The sequence below is a fragment of the Lactuca virosa genome, chromosome 1 (genome assembly GCF_052849685.1).
Source record: "Lactuca virosa cultivar CGN04683 chromosome 1, Lactuca_virosa_CGN04683_v6, whole genome shotgun sequence".
NCBI lineage: Eukaryota > Viridiplantae > Streptophyta > Magnoliopsida > Asterales > Asteraceae > Lactuca > Lactuca virosa.
Genome location: NC_136426.1, coordinates 91,234,997 through 91,259,431, shown reverse-complemented (window position 1 = coordinate 91,259,431; position 24,435 = coordinate 91,234,997). Strand labels below are relative to the sequence as shown.

At 37.5% G+C, this 24,435-nt stretch overlaps 1 protein-coding gene and 1 long non-coding RNA gene across 3 annotated transcripts; one reads left to right on the top strand and one right to left on the bottom strand.

The window, feature by feature from the left end:
* Positions 1-262: 262 nt before the first annotated feature.
* Positions 263-1,416, bottom strand: LOC145105591 (uncharacterized). Its single transcript, XR_013707361.1, has 3 exons — positions 1,331-1,416; positions 1,155-1,239; positions 263-322 (listed from the first exon to the last, which is right to left on the bottom strand). It is a non-coding gene; the product is annotated as an uncharacterized LOC145105591 (long non-coding RNA).
* Positions 1,417-20,981: 19,565 nt separating this feature from the next.
* Positions 20,982-23,014, top strand: LOC145151065 (putative purple acid phosphatase 20). Of its 2 annotated transcripts, none has more exons than XM_079075316.1 (5): positions 20,982-21,462; positions 21,539-21,830; positions 21,928-22,502; positions 22,591-22,679; positions 22,764-23,014. In XM_079075316.1, exons 1-5 carry the CDS (start codon positions 21,313-21,315, stop codon positions 22,954-22,956), a joined length of 1,299 nt encoding a protein of 432 aa, XP_078931442.1. In that variant the 5' UTR covers positions 20,982-21,312; the 3' UTR covers positions 22,957-23,014. The 2 variants fall into 2 exon arrangements, with proteins under 2 accessions (XP_078931442.1, XP_078931443.1); XM_079075317.1 differs by having other exon boundaries at positions 21,354-21,462; positions 21,564-21,830.
* The last annotated feature ends 1,421 nt before the right edge of the window (positions 23,015-24,435 follow it).

Sequence of the window (24,435 nt, the reverse complement as noted above, 5' to 3'; positions counted from 1 at the left end):
AACCCAATAGCGCTATTATTGTCCATAACGTACCTCAAGAATACGGGCATAGTCATGGAGATTAGACTAAAAATGATAATGCACTACAAGTACATGTAGCGTAAACAAACAATAGTTATACAATTAATGACTCACGTATAAATGTCCCAACAATGTCTCAATTGTGATAAAACAATAAAATGAAGTTGGAACATATTAGAACCACATGATACACCCCAAAAGTATTGAAAATTATAAAATATGGGGTAGATTACTCACATTAGTCCCAAAACGAAATGCGTGTGTCGTACGATAGACGGTTCGGGTCAAAATGGCGTAGAACCTAATATAATTAATAGTTTTGGTTTAGGAACTACCAAACGAGAATAGAGTATTAATACAAATTATAGTTTGTTATGTAAATGTATCATAAACTATACCTATTATAGTTTATCACAACAAGGGTAGTATAGTGTTCATAAACTATAATTGTCATAGTTTACCAAATGTTTGTGTATAACGGATGTAAACTTTGTTTATAAAAATTAATTATTTACCATACTTGTGAAGGTAAAAATCCATTTGTTTTCTGATGTATGTCTAATTACCAAGACAAAATGACATATAATGTAAGAATATATGATTACATAATGATATACACCTTGCTCAACGAGTTACAAGGCGTAAATGAAATTGATGGTATTTTTTTAGTAATAACGTTTCTGTTACTGTTCTTAGAAAATTTATAGAAACATCATCAAAGGTCTAAATCAAAAACCGCAAATTCTGAGAGTTTATAAAGTGTGTCTAGTTTGTTCATAAATTTTCTCATGATTTTTAGTGATCTCCAACTTGTGTGAAAATATTCATATTCACAGACTGGTCCGGTTTTGTTTCTGAAATGATAGACAGTTTTGTAAAAATCACCATAAATTGTAGAAAAATCATATGGTGATGTGGAAGTAGTCATTTTAAAGGTATGAACCTGAACTATATGCGTCTGAAACAGTTTTGAAAACTAAAATGTTTAAGTTGACCAAAACAGTCCGTGAATGGAGTTAAACGTTTCTGTTGAAGACTGTTAAATGAGTTTAGTTGTGTTTTTTGGTGTTTTAACTTGTATTCCCCCCCTTAAAACTTAATAAAAACATGAAAATATAGGGGTATGAACTCACCTTATGTGTTATTAGAGGATGGATGTTGGAGAAGAGAAGTGTTCAACCCAAGAACACTTAGAAGATGCCTTGGCGAATCGAGAACCTAACATGAAGGTGACGATGTTTGTGTAAGATTCTTATGATTTTGAGTAGAAGGATGTGTAATAATCATAAAAAGAATGAATTATACTTACCAAGAGTGGAAGAAAGCTTGATAATCAGCCTTGGAAGTCTTGGAATTGAGAGAGAATGGTGAGAGAATTTGGAGTGTGATCCTTGGAGGAAAATGAGAGAATGAAAGAAGTATGAAGAGAGGGGATGGGTTTTTATACTTAGACAAGGAGTGGGTCTGGTCATGTAGTGGGTATGAGTTGGTCATGTAGTGGGTAAGAGCTGGTCATGTAGTGGGAAAGAGTTGGCCATGTAGTGGGTGTGAGTGGTGGCATGTGACATAAAGTAAAGTAAAGTCATCTTTCCACCTCAAGCACCTCCCCCACTAATTATTGGTATGAATGACCCTAAAAACGTGGGGTTACTGAAATATAGAGTTCTAACTATAAAAATAAAGTTTTTGGTGAAAATCCCGCGTTAAAATGATGAAAAACGGGCCTAAAACGAAGTCGTAGTCGAAAAACCGGAAAACTTATGACACGCAAAAATGCATGTCGTCTTCTTTTATGACAGGGGCTTCCTTGATACTCATTGCGTGTCATCAACACGCGCGTCGTAAGGTTACGACAGACAAATGTGTGTCGTCTTCCTTTATGACAGGGACTTCGGTCCTGAAGCTTCAGTTTTGGGTCCTTAAGCCTATTTTACACGTTTTTACCCCGTTTCAAGTGGTTTTTGACCCAGTTAAGGGTCGGGATGGCCCGAATGATTACAAAAAGTTGAAGGAACTTTTGAGAGAGATTTGGGAGAGATTCGGGAGAGATTTGGGAGAGATTTTAATAGAGAGAGGTTGAGTGAAAGAGATTGTGAGAGGTTTCGTTTGTGATCTTTTTGAGTGTCCGGCTTCGCAACAAAAGGTCCATAAACCCCGTTAAGCCATGATTTAGTGTCTTACACAATCCCGATGATTGTGCAATAATGTTTTATCGCTTTGGTTCGTTGTTTAGCACTGTTAAGGCTAAGGAAAATCAAACACATGAATTTTTCAAATGATGTTTTCTCATTGAAATAGCGAATTGTATAATGTAAACCCTAACATACAAGGGTTAATGGAGTTGACCGGTTTGACTTGTTGACTTTGTTTGACTTTGACTTGACCGAAATTTGACGGTTGTCACAATATATATTCACATAGCACGTATTTTATATAAAATACTTCATATCTATGTGTAAGATGAAAGTAACTATGCACTCACTTGATTTAATGATAATCGGGCAGCACTTCGTTTCCTAAAACGATCGTTTCTAATAAAACCAGGAGTTTTATTGAGAAACCGGGCTCTGCGAAGGTTGGGCTTCGAAACCGAAAAGATAAATTTCTCGGGCTTCTCGAGCACTTCGGGGCGTATTTCGGGTGTTTGGTATAATACCGGGGCTTTGGGGGAAGTTGGAATGAGAGAAATATTGAAAAGGGGGGCTAAAAATGACAAGTTTTCAAAGTATCACCGGGAGGTCTCGTACCCTCCTATTTATTGGGGCGAGGCTCCTGATCCAAGGGCCGAGAAGCCTCCACGCGTCAGCAGATCCGAAGAGAGGGCAGGTGCCTCGCACGTGCGAGGGTCCAGGTGTGGCCTTCTGATTGGACCGAAGTCTAGGTCCGAGGTTCGGATCCGAAGCAAGAGGTAAGGGAGACAGGTGGTGCGAAGGTCGGACACGCGGCAGGTGGTGCGAGGTTCGGACGAGGCTGTCTCGGATGTGCCACGACTTCGGATGACTCAGCAAATTTCGGACACGTGGCGCGCATGCAGCGAGGGTGACGTGGCCGAAGTATGACTATGCGAATTTTCTCGATTTTTGTGTAAAAAAAACTTCTAAAATCCATAACTTTCGCATACGAGCTCCGTTTCTGACGTTCTTTATATGCACGCGTAGGTAAAATTACGCTCTACAACTTTTGTTTAGACTTTGTCGGCTAATTTTGATTTTAATTTTTATATTTTTATTTTTAACAGACCGGGACAGGAAATCCGTTAAAAATTCATAACTTTTTCATCCGACGTCCGTTTTCGTCTGTCTTTTTACCGTTGTACTACTATTGACGAGACCTTCGATTCTCGTTTAGGTTGTGTCGGCTAAAAATCATTCGATCTAAAATTCGAGTTTTTAGCTGTCTACTGCTAAGCTGAAACTTAGAAAAATCATAACTTCCTCATACGAAGTCAGATTTGGGTGTTCTTTTTATACATACTCTCAGTTTAACGAACACTACGACTTTCGTTTAGATCACTAAGGCTAAAAAGTAGTTTATCAAAAACTCACTTTTTACGTCATTCGGCACCGTGCCGGTTTTGTCGCGAAACTTCGACAGGTCATAACTTCTTCGTTATAACTCGGATTTCGGTATTCTTTATATATTCGTAATCCTTGTCACGACCACTACAACTTTCTTAATAAGTATCGGCTTTATCTAATATTTATTTTCGACGTTTATTTTTATTCTTAATTAATTAAATCCTAATAATTAAGCATAAAACACATAATATTCACATAATTCATTTTCATTTCTTCAAAATGAGTTTCAAAGGTTAACCTAGACTATTATGTCAATATTAATTCCTGGCCTAGAAACAGGCGTTACATACTCCGCAATATTTCGACATTTATCTTCAATCACCATGTTATGCATTATGATACATGCATACATAAATAATATCTTGTAGACTTCCTAACTAATATGGTCGTGTCGCATGTTCAACTATGTGTCGCTTCGACTTTAGAACTCCAAAAGCATGTTCTAAATCCTTACGTGCTCCTTCTTGTCTCCTCTTGAAAAATTTGTCTATTGGTTCCAGTAGGTGTCGAAATTCCTTCACGAATGTGTAATATATAGGATATATTCTATCCGTAAGATAATACCCAAACTTATATTCATTTCCATTCAGTGTGAAATGAACATCCGGTGCCTTTCCTTACAAAAGATCGTCGAATATTGTGACTGATCAAGAATGTTGATGTTGTTGTTGGAAACCCCAACCCCGAAAAAAGAATGCCAAATCCATAAATCTTGGGAAGCAACAACCTCTAATACTAAAGAAGGCGCTTCATGATGACCACTTGCATATTGGCCTTTTCATGCCACGAGACAATTTCTCCATTTCCAGTGTATGTAATCAATGCTTCCAAGCACACCTGAAAAAACCATGTCTTTATCCATGTGTCACATATAGTTGTTGTATATCATTCAACGAAGGTTTCCGCAAATAACGTCACCGAAGGTTTCAACAATACATCTTACCAATCTATACAAACTTTCTCTTGCGGTTCTCTCAAACAATCTCATATAATCGTCAACATAATCGGGGCGACTCCCCTGTAACCATCAACTTAATTGCCACAACCAATTTCTACAACCTTGTGAATCATTGCTTACCTCTAGCATCATATCTCATTTAGAAAAACTCATACCTAAACATATATTTAATAATTAAAAAATATGTATTTATTTTATCTAAAAGCTACATTTATAAATTACAAAACTTGAAAGAAACGATACATGCTTTTCAAGGAATTGGCTATCCATACAAACACATTTTTATCACAAACGAAACCTTCATTTGAAAATTTTTAGATGGTAGACACAATTATCTGCAAAATAATCGTGAAGTAGACGTTGGTGTCCTTCACGATTTCTGTTTAACATCGCATGTCTTGTTAGTAGAGGAGTTGGATCTGGTTATAGTAAGCACGTTCGTGCAATACCTGTACATCATGGAGACGAAGATATCATCATCATCATCATTAAACGAATTAAACATATCCATTTTTTTATAGAAGTGTTGAAGTTTTATAATATAAAGAAAGAAAAGAATTTTGTGAATAAGTTTGAGGTAGAAGGTATGTATTATATATATATATATATATATATATATATATATATATATATATATATATATATATATATATATATATGAAAATATGACTGATATGGTCAAAGGGGGACGAAATCAAATTTCCATACGCGTTGCAAGTTGTTGTTACAACGAGATATCACATAACAATTAGAGGGGTGTTCATCCCATTACCACGCCGTTAAGGCGACTCCACGTAGGCAATAACGGGCTCGTACCCAATTGTCTAGAAAGAAGAAAAAGACTAGTAATATGAATTTTGAAAACTTGCTTCTTGTTTGTCAATTGTTGCCTCCACCGGTCTCTGTTTTGTAATTTTGAAAACTGAAACGTAGGATTCTCATATGTGACATCCCCAAATTCACGGCCAGAACAGACCGGTTTAATTTATGCTTTTAAAATAATTTCAGAGTAATCATTTGATTAAAAGTGTTGCAGAATTTGTTCCCAGAAAAACATGATAAATATGTTATCAAATCATTTCCGAAGAAATGTATTTTATTCATTTAAACCATTGGGATGTCATCGTCAATACAAAAACATAAGCATAAACAAAACTTACATTCATTTACACTAGTGATCTACTTCTCTTTTAATCTCTCAGTGTAAAGCAACTTCGTATCGATACCTGTGATACAACTAAACTGAGTGGATCAGGCTTGGGAGCCTGGTGAGCATATAGGGTTTTCAACCCACAATAAATAAATTTATTATGCTTAAACATCAAACAATCAACCCAATTACCCAATCCCCATTATCTTATTTATTTCTTAAGGATTTACCCTAAGAATCAACTATCACTCGTTCCTAAGGATTCATCCTAAGGAATAGGCACGAAGTCCATCGCTGCCCAAGGTTTATACTACAAGCACTAACAAACGTCGATCCCCACATACTGATCCTATACAGTGATCTTACTAGATCTAGCCTAAAGGATCGATATGAACAACCAACTAACGAAACTGCTTCAGAAATTCCCTAGCAGCAAACGAGGATCGATAAAGACATCAAATGAATGGAATAAGTTTAACCACGAACCTTCGTTCGTAAAAGAAAGAACCACAATACAATTAAGTCAGGGGTAGTTATCAATGCCTAGTCGTGGTCCAAATATCGTGAGGTAATTTACCCCCAGACTCACCCTATCCAACATCGAACTTTGCCGAGGCTGTGGTCTGAATATCGTGAGGTATGTAACCCCCAGACGCACCCTATCCAGCATCGAACTTTGCCTAGGCTGTGGTCTGAATATCGTGAGGTATGTAACCCCCAGACTCACCCTATCCGGCATCGAGAATTGAAACGTTGACTCATGCCTAGGCAGTGGTCTGAATATCGTGAGGTATTTTACCCCCAGACTCACCCTATCCGGCATCGAGAATGGAAACTCTGACTCATGAAGCTCGTCCGATCACTTCATAAAAAGAAACGAAGACTCCAAAGCTCTTCAGAATAAAAAGTATAGGGAAAATACTAATAAAGTACTCTCGTACGCTCCTGTACCCCAACACGTAATAGTGTCAAAAAGAACAACTATCGGATGAACACATGGTTCAAAAACATCTAATGAACATATAGTTCGAGAACACCTTATGAACATATAGTTCAAACATACCTACCGACTACGAGTCTGCTAACGTTCCACTGGACTATCTAAAGTAGTCTGTTTTCCGTCGTCTATACTCTGCTAGATGACTAGATCATCTTAAACATCGATACCTCTCATCACTTTTTATTTCATCACACATCATCAAATTCATCTACCCATGTTTTACCCAACATATTTGTAGATAAAAATACATATACAGTTTAAAAACCTGTATAAATCATTCCTTCAATATCCATCTCAAATAAGCAAACAATATATATTCACATAGCACGTATTTTATATAAAATACTTCATATCTATGTCTAAGATGAAAGTAACTATACACTCACTTGATTTAATGATAATCGGACAACACTTCGTTTCCTAAAACGATCGTTTCTAATAAAACCGGGAGTTTTATTGAGAAACCGGGCTCTGCGAAGGTTGGGCTTCGAAACCGAAAAGATAAATTTCTCGGGCTTCTCGGGCACTTCGGGGCGAATTTCGGGTGTTTGGTATAATACCTGGGCTTTGGGGGAAGTTGGAATGAGAGAAATATTGAAAAAGGGGCTAAAAATGACAAGTTTTCAAAGTATCACCGGGAGGTCTCGCACCCTCCGATTTATAGGGGCGAGGCTCCTGATCCAAGGGCTGAGAAGCCTCCACGCGTCAGCAGATCCGAAGCGAAGTCACATGGGTCGCACGTGCGAGGGTCCTGGTGTCGCCTCCTGATTGGACCGAGGTCTATGGTCCGAGGGTTCGGTCGTGGCACTTGGTGCGAAGCTCGGACACGTCAAGCAAGGGCACACGTCGGACCCCCATTGGACCGTACTTCGGATGCGAGGGAAGGCGACACGCCTCGCCAGCTGGCCTCGGTGACTCAGCAGATTTCGGACACGTGGCGCGCATGCAGCGAGGGTGACGTGGCCGAAGTTCCACCATGCGAAATTTCTCGGATTTGGCATTTTTTCTCGATTTTTGTGCCAAAACTTCTAAAATCCATAACTTTCGCATACGAGCTCCGTTTTTGACGTTCTTTATATGCACGCGTAGGTAAAATTATGCTCTACAACTTTCATTTAGACTTCGTCGGCTAATTTTGAGTTTAATTTTAATATTATTATTTTTAACAGACCGGGAAAGGAAATCCGTTAAAAATTCATAACTTCTTCATCCGACGCCCGTTTTCGTCTGTCTTTTTACCGTTGTACTACTATTGACGAGACCTTCGATTCTCGTTTAGGTTGTGTTGGCTAAAAATCACTCGATCTAAATTTCGAGTTTTTAGCTGTCTACTACTAAGCTGAAACTTAGAAAAATCATAACTTCCTCATACGAAGTCAGATTTGGACGTTCTTTTTATACATACTCTCGGTTTAACGAACACTACGACTTTTGTTTAGATCACTAAGGCTAAAAAGTAGTTTATCAAAAACTCACTTTTTACGTCATTCGGCACCGTGCCGGTTTTGTCGAGAAACTTCGACATGTCATAACTTCTTCGTTATAACTCGGATTTCGGTATTCTTTATATATCCGTAATCCTTGTCACGACCACTACAACTTTCTTAATAAATATCGGCTTTATCTAATATTTATTTTTGACGCTCATTTTTATTCTTAATTAATTAAATCCTAATAATTAAGCATAAAACACATAATATTCACATAATTCATTTTCATTTCTTTAAAATGAGTTACAAAGGTTAACCTAGACTATTATGTCAATATTAATGCCTAGCTTAGAAACACGGGCGTTACAATTCTCTCCCCCTTAGGATGATTCCGTCCCCGGAATCACACATCAGCAAACAAATGCGGGTAGCTTCTCATCATGTCACTCTCCGTTTCCCAGGTGAGATTTGGCCCATTCGTATGTTTCCAACGCACAAGCACTAAATCATCCATCTTGCGTCGCAACTTCTTAGTCTTACGGTCAACGATTGCCTCAGGTTCTTCAATTAACCTCTTGTTTTCATCCAACCTTAATTCAGAAATGGGAATTATGTCGGGCACATCTCCCGCGAACTTTCTCAAATATCCCACATGAAAGGTATTATGAATACCCTCTAGTTCTTTTGGTAATTCTAGCTTGTAAGCTTGATTCCCAATCCTCTGAAGAACTTTAAACGGTCCAATAAACCTTGGACTCAATTTTCCCCTCTTATCAAACCTTATAAGTCCCTTCCACGGCGAGACTTTAAGTAAAACCGAATCTCGAACTTCGAATGATATCGGTTGACTTTTCTTGTCAGCATAGCTCTTTTGACGATCTTGAGCAGCTAACATCCTTTCTCTAATCACTTTCAACTTTTCAGCAGTCTGATGGACTATTTCAGGTCCCATAAACTGCTTTTCCCTAGCTTCCAGCCAACATGACGGCGTTCGACACTTTTCTCCATAAAAAGCGTGATAAGGTGCCATCTTGATGCTCGAGTGGAAACTATTATCATAGGAAAATTCTACTAGACGTAAATGCTCATCCCAATTACCTTGGAATTCCAGGGTACATGCTCTCAGCATATCCTCCAACGTTTGAATTGTTTCTTTCACTCTGACCATCGGTTTGCGGATGGTAAGCTGTACTCAAACACAACTTTGTACCCAATTCCTCTTGTAGACTCCTCCAAAACCTTGAGGTAAACGGCTGTCACGATCTGATACAATCGTTAACGGAACACCGTGAAGCCTCACAATTTTCCCCACGTAAGAATTCGCAAGTTTATCCATAGACCATTTCTCGTTGGCTGCTATGAAATGCGCACTCTTAGTGAAGCGGTCAACGACCACCCAAATCATGTCGTGACCGTTCCTTGTTCTGGGCAGTTTAGTCACAAAATCCATGGTGATGTCTGTTGGGTCAAAAATATGGTTTATACTTTGCTTTTCTAGTTGATTGTAATTTTCTGTAATATTATATGTGTTTACGGTCAGGTTTACGGCCAGATAGTGTTTACGGCCGTAAACAGGTTTACGACCGTAAACTCTGTTTACGGCCCAATGGGTGTTTATGACCGTAAACTCCGTTTACGGCCGTAAACCCAGTTTGCGGCCCAGTCGAGTATATATAGGGGTGAGGGGTGTGAGGAATAGAGTGATGAACACATAGAATATAGGAGCTTAAGTGTGTGCATTTGAAGGTGTTCTAGAGAGAGAAAGAGAGAGAAAAGAGAGTGTGTGTTAGTGTGTGTGAATCTTGTATCCGGATCTTCATTCATATCAATACATACAAGATTCATCATATTCTTCTTCTTCTTCTCTTCTTTCTGATCTGACATCATCCGTTTGATTAGGATTCCGCACCATCAAACGGATCTGATTGATACACAGGCAAATTAGGGACTTACAATTGGTATCAGAGCGAAAAACCGGTGTTAAATCTTCTTTCAATCGATTTTTGGGCTATTTCAACCGATATCTTTGAAGTTCGAACCTGCTGTTAGTGTTTACGTAGTGAAGGGAATCGTTTCTACTGAAAAATCGTATTTATAAGGGTTTTCTGGGAGTTTGCTGTCAACCGTAAACTCCATTTACAACCAAAAATTTTAGTTTTTAAATTTTGACTTTTTACTTAAAGTTTTGACTTTGACTTTAAAGTTTGACCTTTGACTTTAAACTTTGACCTTCTTGTTTGAGAGTATGTGTCTTTTGTGGGAAGGGAAGAAAGGAAGGGATCACTCATGGGGTTAGTGCTTAACGATGTGAAGAATTTGTGGATCTGTTCTGAGATTACACGTGCTGTTCTCAGACCTTCTGGATGCAAATTCAATCGGTGACTTACGGTTTGAGTTTTCTTCTCTATACTCCTGAGTTTTTCGTAAGCTGATTCACTTTAAAGACTAATTTTTGTTTTAGGATAGTTTAAATTTGCGCATTTACTTTCGTTTCTCTCCTATGCACAAATTTAGAGAGAGAAATAAAAACAAAACAAAAAAATTAGAAAGTTTTAAACAAAATCCAAAAACATTAGAAAATCCAAAAATCCAAAAATATGTTGGTTAATGAAATGAGTTTGAGTGAGATGTTTTGGGAAGTGATATTATCAAGTGATAACAGGCAATCTGAGTCTGCGTAACGTACCCAAAGTTGAAGGGTCTATGCTCTGGGTTTGATGCGCTGGTAGGCACGAAAGATTCTAAATGGACTTGACTAGGTAGAGTTGAACTTAAGAAATTCTTAGACTTGACAAATCTTGACCTAGTTAAATCCGTTTAGACTGACAATACGACGCTCGGATAGGTTGAGCAGGGAGATATATATGGGAATCTACTGGTCATATTAAAGAACTCGTATCTGGAACTGTGGATTAACTTTTCCTCGATGTGCGGATTATGTCCTTAATTCCGGTATTGATGGGGCGACTGGTAAATTCCGATGAGTTAGGTCTGTAGAAAATCGTTTTCTTTCTCTTCCTATCTGTCAGTCATATGTTGCATCCTTTGCGTGATTGGAAGAGATCCGACCTGGACAACAACATATGCAAATCTATTTCTCTGCATATTATTTATGTGAAACTCTTCCTATCTGTTAGCCATATACTGTCTCCTTTGCGTGACTCATAATCCGACCTGGTACACAGTATATGCACCATTCTACTTCTCAATCCCTCTAAGAACTATAATTAATAATAATCTGAATCCATTCTCTCTCTTAATGATTGTCTGCTCACCCGATGTAAGGAGTACTCTGGAAGTTCTTGATTACTGGGGCATATCAGGAAGCGGGAAACATGTTCCAGTACAATTAAAATTGAACACTCAAAGATTGTCTATAGATCTCGTTGCTCAATTTAGGTGGACAACAATATCCCTGGTCGTCGTCAGCTGAATGGTCCTTAAGATATAGTATCTAGGAACTTAGGATCAGATTTAATATCTAGGAACTTAGGTTCACCTTGTCTTATAACAAATAGTATGTCCTAAATCTGTCACAATTTTTCGTGTTTAAGTGGACAACAATACCGGCGATCGACCAGACAAAGACGTGAAGATAAAAGGTACCGAAAAGTGGATTAGGGTTGTCTAAAAACTTTGATCCCAAATCATTCTTAAAGTTAGATATCATTTTATTTTTGATAAATTTGTTCATAGTTTTCTTCTAATTTAAATATTAGGGGAGAATTAAAAATTTTAAAAACAAACAAAAATCAGAAAATTAAAAATCCAAAAATAGTGTTATTTCTGTTTTATTTCTTTTTCAGAAAATATGAAAATTCCAAAAATATTGTGTGCTAAATTTTTCTTTTAGTTTTGTTTTGTCTTGAATAGTGAATTCAGGTGAAGATGAAACTCATGGAAGTTTGTGTCGAAGATTTCTGAGCCAAAGTTTCATCCATGAGCATCGAAGAATTCTCATTCGAAGGAGCAAGAAATGAAGATTATTCTTTCAAATTCAATCTTTCAACCCCAGAAGCAAGGTGAAGCTGAAATTGAAGATTATGTGACGGATTGCATTGAAGCCTCCTCAGTCAATCTGCTGCTATCTTGAACCTACTGAAGTGATCCAGAAGATTTGTTCTCACTGGTATTCTCTTTGAAGATTCTCAAGTTGAAAGCGCTATCTTTCAAGAATCTTATCAAAAAGCCTCCTCACCCAATGTGCGTTCAAAGCCAAATTCTGAAGAAAAGCCCAACTGCTCAAGATGAAGTCATTCATTGAAGATTCATATGTTCATCTTGAAGCTGTGAAGAATTCGAAGATTAAAGCTGAAGCCAAAGCTCCTAATGAAGATTATCAAGAAAGCCAACTACTTTTTAGGGGAAGCTTGTTGGGTCATTTGAGAAAAGAAAAGAAAGCTATAAACCAAGGGGGAGATTGTTGGGTCAAAAATATGGTTTATACTTTGCTTTTCTAGTTGATTGTAATTTTCTGTAATATTATATGTGTTTACGGTCAGGTTTACGGCCAGATAGTGTTTACGGCCGTAAACAGGTTTACGACCGTAAACTCTGTTTACGGCCCAATGGGTGTTTACGACCGTAAACTCCGTTTACGGCCGTAAACCCAGTTTGCGGCCCAGTCGAGTATATATAGGGGTGAGGGGTGTGAGGAATAGAGTGATGAACACATAGAATAGAGGAGCTTAAGTGTGTGCATTTGAAGGTGTTCTAGAGAGAGAAAGAGAGAGAAAAGAGAGTGTGTGTTAGTGTGTGTGTGAATCTTGTATCCGGATCTTCATTCATATCAATACATACAAGATTCATCATATTCTTCTTCTTCTTCTCTTCTTTCTGATCTGACATCATCCGTTTGATTGGGATTCCGCACCATCAAACGGATCTGATTGATACACAGGCAAATTAGGGACTAACAATGTCTTCCCATTTACCCATGGGTACAGGTAAAGGTTCTAAACTCTCATACACGTTCTGATGTTGTGCCTTAACCCTAGCACATGTTACACACTCGGCCACATACTTAGTAACATCGAGCTTCATCGTCGGCCACCAGTAATAGGGTTTTAGATCCTTATACATTTTTGTACTGCCGGGATGAATCGAGTACATGGTCTTGTGAGCTTCTTCCATCAGAAGATCTCTTACTCCTCCCGTCTTAGGTACCCAAATCCTATTTTGGAATACCTTCAATCCTTGACCGTTTGTATCAAACACCAACGTTTTGCCCAAACGTTCTTCCTTTCGGTCATTTTTCTCTAAAGCTTCCTCTTCATCTTTCTTTATACTTTCCACAATTGTCGAGACAACTTCAATTCTCAACGCTCTTGGCCTTTTCTTTTCAAGGTTTACCTTCCGACTGAGAGCATCAGCAACAACATTTGCTTTACCAGGGTGGTAAAGTATCTCACAGTCGTAGTCCTTGAATAACTCTAGCCAGCGTCGTTGTCTCATGTTCAATTCCGTTTGATTAAAGAGATATTGAAGACTCTTATGATCAATGAAAAGTTTGCATTTAATGCCATAAAGATAGTGCCTCCATATCTTTAAGGTGAATACTACCGCTGCCAACTCCAGATCATGAGTGGGGTAGTTCTTTTCATGCTCTTTCAATTGCCTCGATGCATACGCTATCACTTTATCCCTTTGGGTCAGAACACAACCTAACCCAACTTCTTTAACAACGAATGTGATACTTCTATTGATCGCTTTGATCATCCTTTACTTCAATTTGGCTTAAGTCAGATACTACATCGAACTTGGTTATCTGAACCACGTAATAAACTCATCGTAGTCGGACTCGATTCGATATGACCTCTAGGGTCGGAATAACAATCATCTTCTTAGTCATTACCGAAACGATGGTAACGACAGACTAGAATAAGACGAAATCAATTACTTCTCCTTGGTAACCTTGTGACTTTCCCTGATCCAAGTGTGAGTCCTGTGCTTCCAGTAGTATAGATCTCTACTACTATTCACACCTACTCATACTCGTCCCAAGTATTGTCTCGTAGTCCCCAAGTCCTAAAATCACAAAACAATTTAACACATACGAATGTGTCTAATTAATCATAAAATTTTCCTAGATTCTACTAGGACTTCTTCCATGCGTATCTTCAATCATCAATTCTACTTCAACTTGGTTGGTGATGGAAATTCCAGACGATGGGACAACTTCAAGAATTACACCAATCATTCCATCATCCTGCCAATCGAAGGTGTACTTCAGACGTACCGTACCCCTCTAAACGTTCCATTATTTTATCAGACATATTCTAAAGGCAAGATACCACTCTTACGATATCTTCTGATAGGTATCATTCACTATCATAAGCTTTTCATTTCCTCCATCTACTCAATTCTCTACGAGTCTTCACCATAATGTTTTGTACACCCAAACAGACGTTCGGTATACCGGGCGAGAATTTAAGATAGGAAAGCTTTATTTACGATAGACGTATAAATCTCCTTATCACTTCGAAACGTTTACATGCTAGTTCTAATATCGTAGTCATACGCTTAGAATCCTAAACACATAAAGTTTCCAGATCCGGTCGGCAACAGACCATAGATCCGAACAAATAATAGCATATAAGGCATCTTTGTAGCTGTAACATAAAATATTTAACACATAAAACATTTTAGGCAACTTTCCTAAAATAAACTTGTGCTCGTGTCTAAAATATATCAGACACTCATCTCACAATCATCGCTTAGCATTCTAAGTTTAAGTCTAGAAATCCTACAAATTCCTAGTTCGCTTAAACTAATGCTCTGATACCAACTGTGACATCCCCAAATTCACAGTCAGAAAAGACCGGTTTAATTTATGCTTTTAAAATAATTTCAGAGTAATCAATTGATTAAAAGTGTTGTGGAATTTGTTCCCAGAAAAACATGATAAATATGTTATCAAATCATTTCGGAAGAAATGTATTATATTCATTCAAACCATTGGGACGTCATCGTCAATACAAAAACATAAGCATAAACAAAACTTACATTCATTTACACTAGTGATCTACTTCTCTTTTAATCTCTCAGTGTAAAGCAACTTCGTATCGATACCTGTGATACAACTAAACTGCGTGGATCAGGCTTGGGAGCCTGGTGAGCATATAGGGTTTTCAACCCACAATAAATAAATTTATTATGCTTAAACATCAAACAATCAACCCAATTACCCAATCCCCATTATCTTATTTATTTCTTAAGGATTTACCCTAAGAATCAACTATCACTCGTTCCTAAGGATTCATCCTAAGGAATAGGCACGAAGTCCATCGCTGCCCAAGGTTTATACTACAAGCACTAACAAACGTCGATCCCCACATACTGATCCTATACAGTGATCTTACTAGATCTAGCCTAAAGGATCGATATGAACAACCAACTAACGAAACTGCTTCAGAAATTCCCTAGCAGCAAACGAGGATCGATAAAGACATCAAATGAATGGAATAAGTTTAACCACGAACCTTCGTTCGTAAAAGAAAGAACCACAATACAATTAAGTCAGGGGTAGTTATCAATGCCTAGTCGTGGTCCAAATATCGTGAGGTAATTTACCCCCAGACTCACCCTATCCAACATCGAACTTTGCCGAGGCCGTGGTCTGAATATCGTGAGGTATGTAACCCCCAGACGCACCCTATCCAGCATCGAACTTTGCCTAGGCTGTGGTCTGAATATCGTGAGGTATGTAACCCCCAGACTCACCCTATCCGGCATCGAGAATTGAAACGTTGACTCATGCCTAGGCAGTGGTCTGAATATCGTGAGGTATTTTACCCCCAGACTCACCCTATCCGGCATCGAGAATGGAAACTCTGACTCATGAAGCTCGTCCGATCACTTCATAAAAAGAAACGAAGACTCCAAAGCTCTTCAGAATAAAAAGTATAGGGAAAATACTAATAAAGTACTCTCGTACGCTCCCGTACCCCGACACGTAATAGTGTCAAAAAGAACAACTATCGGATGAACACATGGTTTAAAAACATCTAATGAACATATAGTTCGAGAACACCTTATGAACATATAGTTCAAACATACCTACCGACTACGAGTCTGCTAACGTTCCACTGGACTATCTAAAGTAGTCTGTGTCCGTCGTCTATACTCTGCTAGATGACTAGATCATCTTAAACATCGATACCTCTCATCACTTTTTATTTCATCACACATCATCTAATTCATCTACCCATGTTTTACCCAACATATTTGTAGATAAAAATACATATACAGTTTAAAAACCTGTATAAATCATTCCTTCAATATCCATCTCAAATAAGCAAACAATATATATTCACATAGCACGTATTTTATATAAAATACTTCATATCTATGTCTAAGATGAAAGTAACTATACACTCACTTGATTTAATGATAATCGGACAGCACTTCGTTTCCTAAAACGATCGTTTCTAATAAAACCGGGAGTTTTATTGAGAAACCGGGCTCTGCGAAGGTTGGGCTTCGAAACCGAAAAGATAAATTTCTCGGGCTTCTCGGGCACTTCGGGGCGAATTTCGGGTGTTTGGTATAATACCTGGGCTTTGGGGGAAGTTGGAATGAGAGAAATATTGAAAAAGGGGCTAAAAATGACAAGTTTTCAAAGTATCACCGGGAGGTCTCGCACCCTCCGATTTATAGGGGCGAGGCTCCTGATCCAAGGGCTGAGAAGCCTCCACGCGTCAGCAGATCCGAAGCGAAATCACATGGGTCGCACGTGCGAGGGTCCTGGTGTCGCCTCCTGATTGGACCGAGGTCTATGGTTCGAGGGTTCGGTCGTGGCACTTGGTGCGAAACTCGGACACGTCAAGCAAGGGCACGCGTCGGACCCCCATTGGACCGTACTTCGGATGCGAGGGAAGGCGACACGCCTCGCCAGCTGGCCTCGGTGACTCAGCAGATTTCGGACACGTGGCGCGCATGCAGCGAGGGTGACGTGGCCGAAGTTCCACCATGCGAAATTTCTCGGATTTGGCATTTTTTCTCGATTTTTGTGCCAAAACTTCTAAAATCCATATCTTTCGCATACGAGCTCCGTTTTTTGACGTTTTCTTTATATGCACGCGTAGGTAAAATTACGCTTTACAACTTTCGGTTAGACTTCGTCGGCTAATTTTGACTTTAATTTTAATATTATTATTTTTAACAGACCGGGACCGGAAATCCGTTAAAAATTCATAACTTCTTCATTCGACGTCCGTTTTCATCTGTCTTTTTACCGTTGTACTACTATTGACGAGACCTTCGATTCTCGTTCAGGTTGTGTCGGCTAAAAACCACTCGATCTAAAATTTGAGTTTTTAGCTGTCTACTGCTAAGCTGAAACTTAGAAAAATCATAACTTCCTCATACGAAGTCAGATTTGGACGTTCTTTTTATATATACTCTCGGTTTAACGAACACTACGACTTTCGTTTAGATCACTAAGGCTAAAAAGTAGTTTATCAAAAACTCACTTTTTACGTCATTCGGCACCATGTCGATTTTGTCGCGAAACTTTGACAGATCATAACTTCTTCGTTATAACTCGGATTTCGGTATTGTTTATATATCCGTAATCCTTGTCACGACCACTACAACTTTCTTAATAAATATCGGCTTTATCTAATATTTATTTTCGACGCTCATTTTTATTCTTAATTAATTAAATCCTAATAATTAAGCATAAAACACATAATATTTACATAATTCCTTTTCATTTCTTCAAAATGAGTTACAAAGGTTAACCTAGACTATTATGTCAATATTAATGCCTAGCCTAGAAACACGGACGTTACATCATACATGTAAATTAATATGAATTTAAAAAAAAACGAACATATAAATAGTAAAGCGAAAGTAGTGAATTGGGAAAAAATAGAAAATTTAAATTTAGCACTTTAACACTTCACCAAACTTAATAGTTACTAACCAAATTTCATATTTTTGTTCACTAACTCAAAATTTACAAAATAAATAAATACAAAATAGCAAAATCAAAAGTATATTTCAATATCAAAATATCTAAACCTACTATCAGAATCTGAATTCGAAAAATCGGACATGACACATTTTTTTACGGTAGATATATGGTACATACATGAAACACGAAACACCAAACAATAAGTCTTTGAACCATGTGTCATTTTGGACATCATTTCTCCTTACGAAAACTACAGTAAGGACCTCTATATGGGCATGACAATCCCCTTAAAAATACTTCAACGATCTCTTCTAGGTCCTATCATTGTACAATATAAACTCGAGTCTTACGTTTTTCTCCCAATTACCATGTCTCTTTCACTCGATATATCACTAACTCAACCGTCAAATTTAGATGATTCTTGAGAACCTATCAAAGCTTCTATTAACTGTTCGTTGTCTTGTTACTATGTATTGTTAGAGTCCGTTTATAGACTAGCCGAACTCCTAGAATCCACTAAAATTTGTTTTTATAAGTTGTGTTAAACTTTTGTAGGTAAGAGTTTTACTTGGATTGAAGTATATGTTTTAGGTTATTTCTCAATCGATAAAAAAACTAAAAAAGATGTATCATATTAAAACGTGTATGTTACTAAAACAGAGTGTGTTCCACAACGAGATTTTAAGAGCTTTTAGTTATTAACTTTTTAAAAAAAAAACTCAAATATAAGAAAAAAATTTATTCGAGTGTGGGATTAAAGTTTTTGTTTTAAACAAAAAACTTTTAATATAAAAGCTACTTAAAGTAGCGTTTAAGAAAAAAATTGCCGCATGATATAATAATTTCATTACATTACCCTTAAAAATATAACTTATATATTTACTTTTTTAAAACAAATATGGTTTTATGTAATTTTACGTATTTTAAAAGTTTCAAACTAATTTTCTCAAACATTTATATACAAGTAGAAGTTATAACTTTCGAACTATTAAATATTATTTATTAGTTATAAGTTTATGGTTTCTATCAGCAAAGTTTTGTCCAACATGTTATAATCTACTATAAATATCTATAAAAAATTGAATTTGAAAAGAGGATAAAACTTAGAAAAACAACCATAACAACCTCAATCGGTAAATCGTTCGATTATTATCAATGCTTTGCCATTGACCCATTAAGAACATTCATATTAGTTTTTAAAATCTTATTCATTCCAAAAGACTTGTAGAATCTGAAATTCTAAACTTCAGTTTTTTTAAGAAACTTGTTAATTAATAATTTATGAACTATTTTCAATAATTTTGTTGATCTAACGGATAAAGGTCCCACAAATTGAAAATGAGATAGAATGGTTTTTTTTTTTTTTTTTTTTTTTTCAAAAATTTTCACGAGGATGGAGCACCTCCGGTACTCAAACAAAACAACCACCAAAACTGCCTCATAGGTCATACCTCATAGAGTAAATTACACGAATGGTCCCTGTGGTTTAGTGTAATTTGCGTGTTTGGTCGCTAACTTATTTTTTTAACTCAGAAAGTCCCTACTGTTTGCTTTTGTTACACGCTTGGTCCTTATCAGACATGAAATGATTATTTTGCCCTTTCTGATTTATTTATTAATTTATTAATGATTTGTTTTTCTTTTTATATTAAAGATTAAAATAAAATGAATTAAAATAAAATAAATTAACTACCTAACCCCAACCCTAGATTCACCCCCAACCCACTCACTTCTAAAAGCATTATACGTCTACTCACCATATCTTTTCTCTGAATCTACTCTTCTCAACACAGACGGCGTCGAACCACCGGAAATCGTCAAACGTCGTCCGTATGCCACCGATCGACACAATTGACTTTTTCTTCCATTGATCTGCACCACCGCCTGCCCACCGGAAACCACCAACAACACCCACCAGTTAATATATCGGATTATCTCTACATCTCTTCTCTTTCCCTCTTTTTCTCTTCTCTAAAGATGGAAGTTTGGAACCCTAAATCAGAACACTATGAAGCGCTGGAATGCTTCATCGGCGACGACTTTGCTAAAAGAACCTCAGTTGCCGCCCTTCAACATCGTCGGCGCCCTTCAACTTCGTCGGAACCTTTCAACGAAAACCCTAAATCTTGCTTAAGATCTAAATCCTAGATCACTAATCACTAAAACAATGGTGGTCACCATCTTCTCTCACCTAGTTATGATCTAAACCCTAAATCGATGAAAATGACAACCACCCATGGTCGTCGTCACATCTACTCCTCGAAATGTATTTTTGGGTAGATTTTGCTGCAAATGTAATTTTGGGTCGATTTCTAGTTTTTGATTTTTTCCAGTTTTGATATCTACTTTGCAAGGAGAGTTTCTGGTTTAAATCAATTGGTTTTAGGTTTGATTTTCGGTTTAAATTTCTCATTTGAATTCCTGGTTTTGATTTCTTGTTTGGATTTTGGATTTCATTTCTCGTTTGAATGGATTTATGGTATCGAGGTTCATCTGGATTCTTCAATTATTTTATGGCAGGAAAGATGGTGGTAATTTATACAGAGGTGGTGGTGATTTCCGATGGCGTATGGGTGGTAGTTTCCTCCTGCAAGAAAGTAACCAGATCGATGAAGGTTAAAGAATAATACATTTAACAATAAATAAATTAATAAATTAATAATAACAAATAACAAAAATATATAGAAATACAATTACCAATAAATAAATTAGAAAAAGAATCAGTAAGGGTAATATAGTCATTTCACAAAGAGCAGGGACCAACGACGCAACAAAATTGGATGTTAGGGATGGTCCGAGTTAAAAAAAAAGTTAGAGACTAAACGCGCAAATTACCCAAAACCATAGGGACCATTCGTGTAATTTACTCTACCTCATAAGATTATGAGATTATCCATCGTTTCCCGTTAAACCTCATTCCCTCAACAGCTGTCGTCAACGACCTACGACTGATTCGACGGAAAAAACAAAATCGAACTCAACAAGTGAATGTTTCACTGTGTGAGAGAGAAACAGAAGATTGGCATAAGTGTTTTGGTCAAAACTTCCGTCTTTGATTGATCAATTCAATCATATATCTCTTTAGATTATGAAGTTTTCGTCAAAAATTGATTTTGTTTTGTAGCTCTAATTTCTAAATAATACCTATCCATTCAACAACTACGATTTAAAGGTCCAGATCCTACACCTAAACCCTTCTCTAGTCACTCCCATTGCTCATCTATCGTCATCTTTCCCTCTCTCTTCTCGTTCCGATATGAGCTTCCCGGAGTTCAGGTTGCTGGCGATGGTGGCCGTCGTCTTCGCCGGAGCCATGGAAATTTCTCACGCATATGAGCGGCCTCCGCCGCGGGAGGATCTCTTTGTATCACTAGCCGAAGATGCTGATTCGACCACTCCACAACAAGTACTCACTTACTACTCTCTCATTGCCCTAATTTCATCATCAAACAGAATATTGTAATAATTTGCGGTTTTAACAGATTCATGTGTCGTTGGTTGGTGAAGACAGGATGAGAATTTCATGGATTACCGACGAACATACTCCAGCCATGGTAAACTACGGTACATCTCCGGGGAAATACAAAAGTTCGGCCAAAGGGACCATTTCGTCTTACAAGTATATAAATTACACCTCCGGTGAAATACACGACGTCGTAATAGGTCCATTGGATCCAAACACCATGTATTATTACTCTTTTGCCCCTGTTTCAACCCCTGAATACTCTTTCAAGACTCCTCCGGCTCAATTTCCGATCAAATTTGCTATTTCAGGTTACAAAATTCTTACATCTTCTTTCGTCCTTCAGTAACTTGTGTTGTTAGTGCATATGAAGAAGTGGGAATTAATTTAAAGTTTAAACGCATGCAGGTGATCTTGGACAAACCGAATGGACGAAAACGACGCTTGAACACATCTCACAAGCAAACTACGACGTGTTTCTGCTACCCGGAGATTTATGTTACGCCGAGATGGTGCAACCCATCTGGGACTCATTCGGCCGGCTGGTGGAGCCGCTAGCGAGCAAACGGCCATGGATGGTGACACAAGGCAACCACGAGATGGAGATAATTCCGGCCACTCACCCAACTCCGTTCACTTCCTACAACGCCAGGTGGCATATGCCGTTTGAGGAGAGCGGGTCCACGTCGAATTTGTATTACTCGTTTGAGGTCTCCGGTGTCCACGTCATCATGTTGGGTTCCTACACCGATTTTGGACCTGGGTCGAACCAATATCGATGGTTAGAGTCTGATTTGAAGAAGGTCGACCGGAGCAAAACACCATGGCTCATCGTGATTATTCATGCTCCATGGTATAACTCAAATGTTGATCATCAAGGGGAGAAACAGTCGGTCGATATGAAGGAATCTATGGAGGGATTGCTTTATGAAGCTCGTGTTGATGTCGTTTTTGCAGGACACGTCCATGCTTATGAGCGCTTTGTAAGCCAACTAGATCTAAACCTAAAGTTATCGTTTTTTGTCGATAAACAAACTGATCATGTATGTCGCTTGTTATATATACTTGCAGATTCGGGTTTACAATCAAAATAGTGATGATTGTGCCCCGGTTCATATCACAATCGGGGATGGAGGCAACCGTGGACGCTCTGCTGGGAAGTGAGTTGACTCAAGTAAAAATGTCGTCTTTTTTTCAACACATTTGTTTGAATATTGACAATTTATGAAAACCATGTTTTGTAGGTACAAAGAACCACAACCAACGATATCGGTATTTAGGGAAGTCAGTTTTGGGCATGGGCGACTTGAGATAGTGAATTCAAGTTATGCCAAGTGGTCGTGGCATAGAAATGACGACGATATATCAGTTCAATCCGATTCAATCTGGCTAAAAAACCTTGCTTCTGATCAAGCTTGTAATAAGTTGGAAATATAATATCTTTATGTTTTCATACCCAAATTGGATACTAAATAAAATAAACTATATTATGTTATTTCTGTGGAAACAAGAGTCCAAATCTTCCAAAATTATGTAGAAAGTTGCAGTGGAGTTCCCTTATCTTCCCTTTTTCTAGGTGATGAAGATGAAGTTTTCATTGTGTGGGGTTCGATTTTTTTTTCTTGTGAAATCCGTCGTAGGTCTTTGACCGAAACCAAAGGTTGTAGGTCGTTGAAGGCAGCTGATGCCTGATGAAGATGAGGTTGCCTGATGAAGATGAGGTTGTGGGAAGGTGTGTAAACAAAAGCTTGATATCAAACCTTGTGCATCAAAAGAAAGAAGCAAAGAAAACTTGGGAGGATTGATTCTTAATATATGTTCCTATATATACTATATAAAAGGTATCCAGCTTATCTAGTAGGTTAAAGGATAACTTGACCTAATTATTAATGACGTGAAATTCTAAAACTATGGAGGAGATAAAAACTTAAATATGGATACTTTTCTAAAAATACCCCTTACTTAAACTAGACAAAAGGAACTCCTAAAATATGAAATATGAAAAGTGATTAATCCAACACCGTGGAGGATCTCTTGAGCTTAGGTCATGCCGACATGTTGACCAAGGCTTTGAAACGGAGACCGAAGTGGCCGTCTTATTGATTCGATGGTTCAACTGGTCGGACCGGTCTTAAAAACCGGAAAAACCGGATGATGTCATAATTACATTATTATCAATTTTAATTATAAAAAAAAATACAAAAAATGAAAAAAAAAATGTTTTTTTTTAAAATTCCCGGTTTTGACTAGTTTTACTGGTTCAACCGGAACGGTTTTTATACGATATTTACTTACCTTTGGCCTCTAGGACATTTTGTTGGTTATTCTCATCATCAAAACATAAACATAAAAGTGGAAGCTTAAACTTTAGATCTTTAATCTCGAATCTGATTAAAAGAAACTTAAACAAGAAAAGATGATTACATACATGATTCATTATGATTATGATTGGTTTTCCTGTTGATCTCAAGAACTATCTCTAAAATCGTCAGGACCCACGAATTTTAGTGTGTATATTGTGTCTCTTAGTATGTTTCACATCACATGTATATATAGATGGAGATATATCCTAATGTGAGATATGGAAACGATATAGATGATCATGGGTCAAACCGAGAACTCAACCCACAAAGGTAAGTAAATATCGTATAAAATCGGTCCATCAACAATTTTATATTCTTACCATAACAACTCTTTGACAAAACTACAAAATTGGTCCTTATGGTATTTAAAAGTCTGTAGATAGAGTCCAAAAAGTTTCCGACTTGAATGAAATGTCCAACATCAAGATCTTTTCGTGAATTTGGTCCTAAAATTAAGAAATTTCCATAGTTTTGGTCCATGGAGCACTTGAATTGACTGTTTTGCGCTTTTAATTTCTTTTTTGTATTTTTTTAATCTATAAATATTAACGCA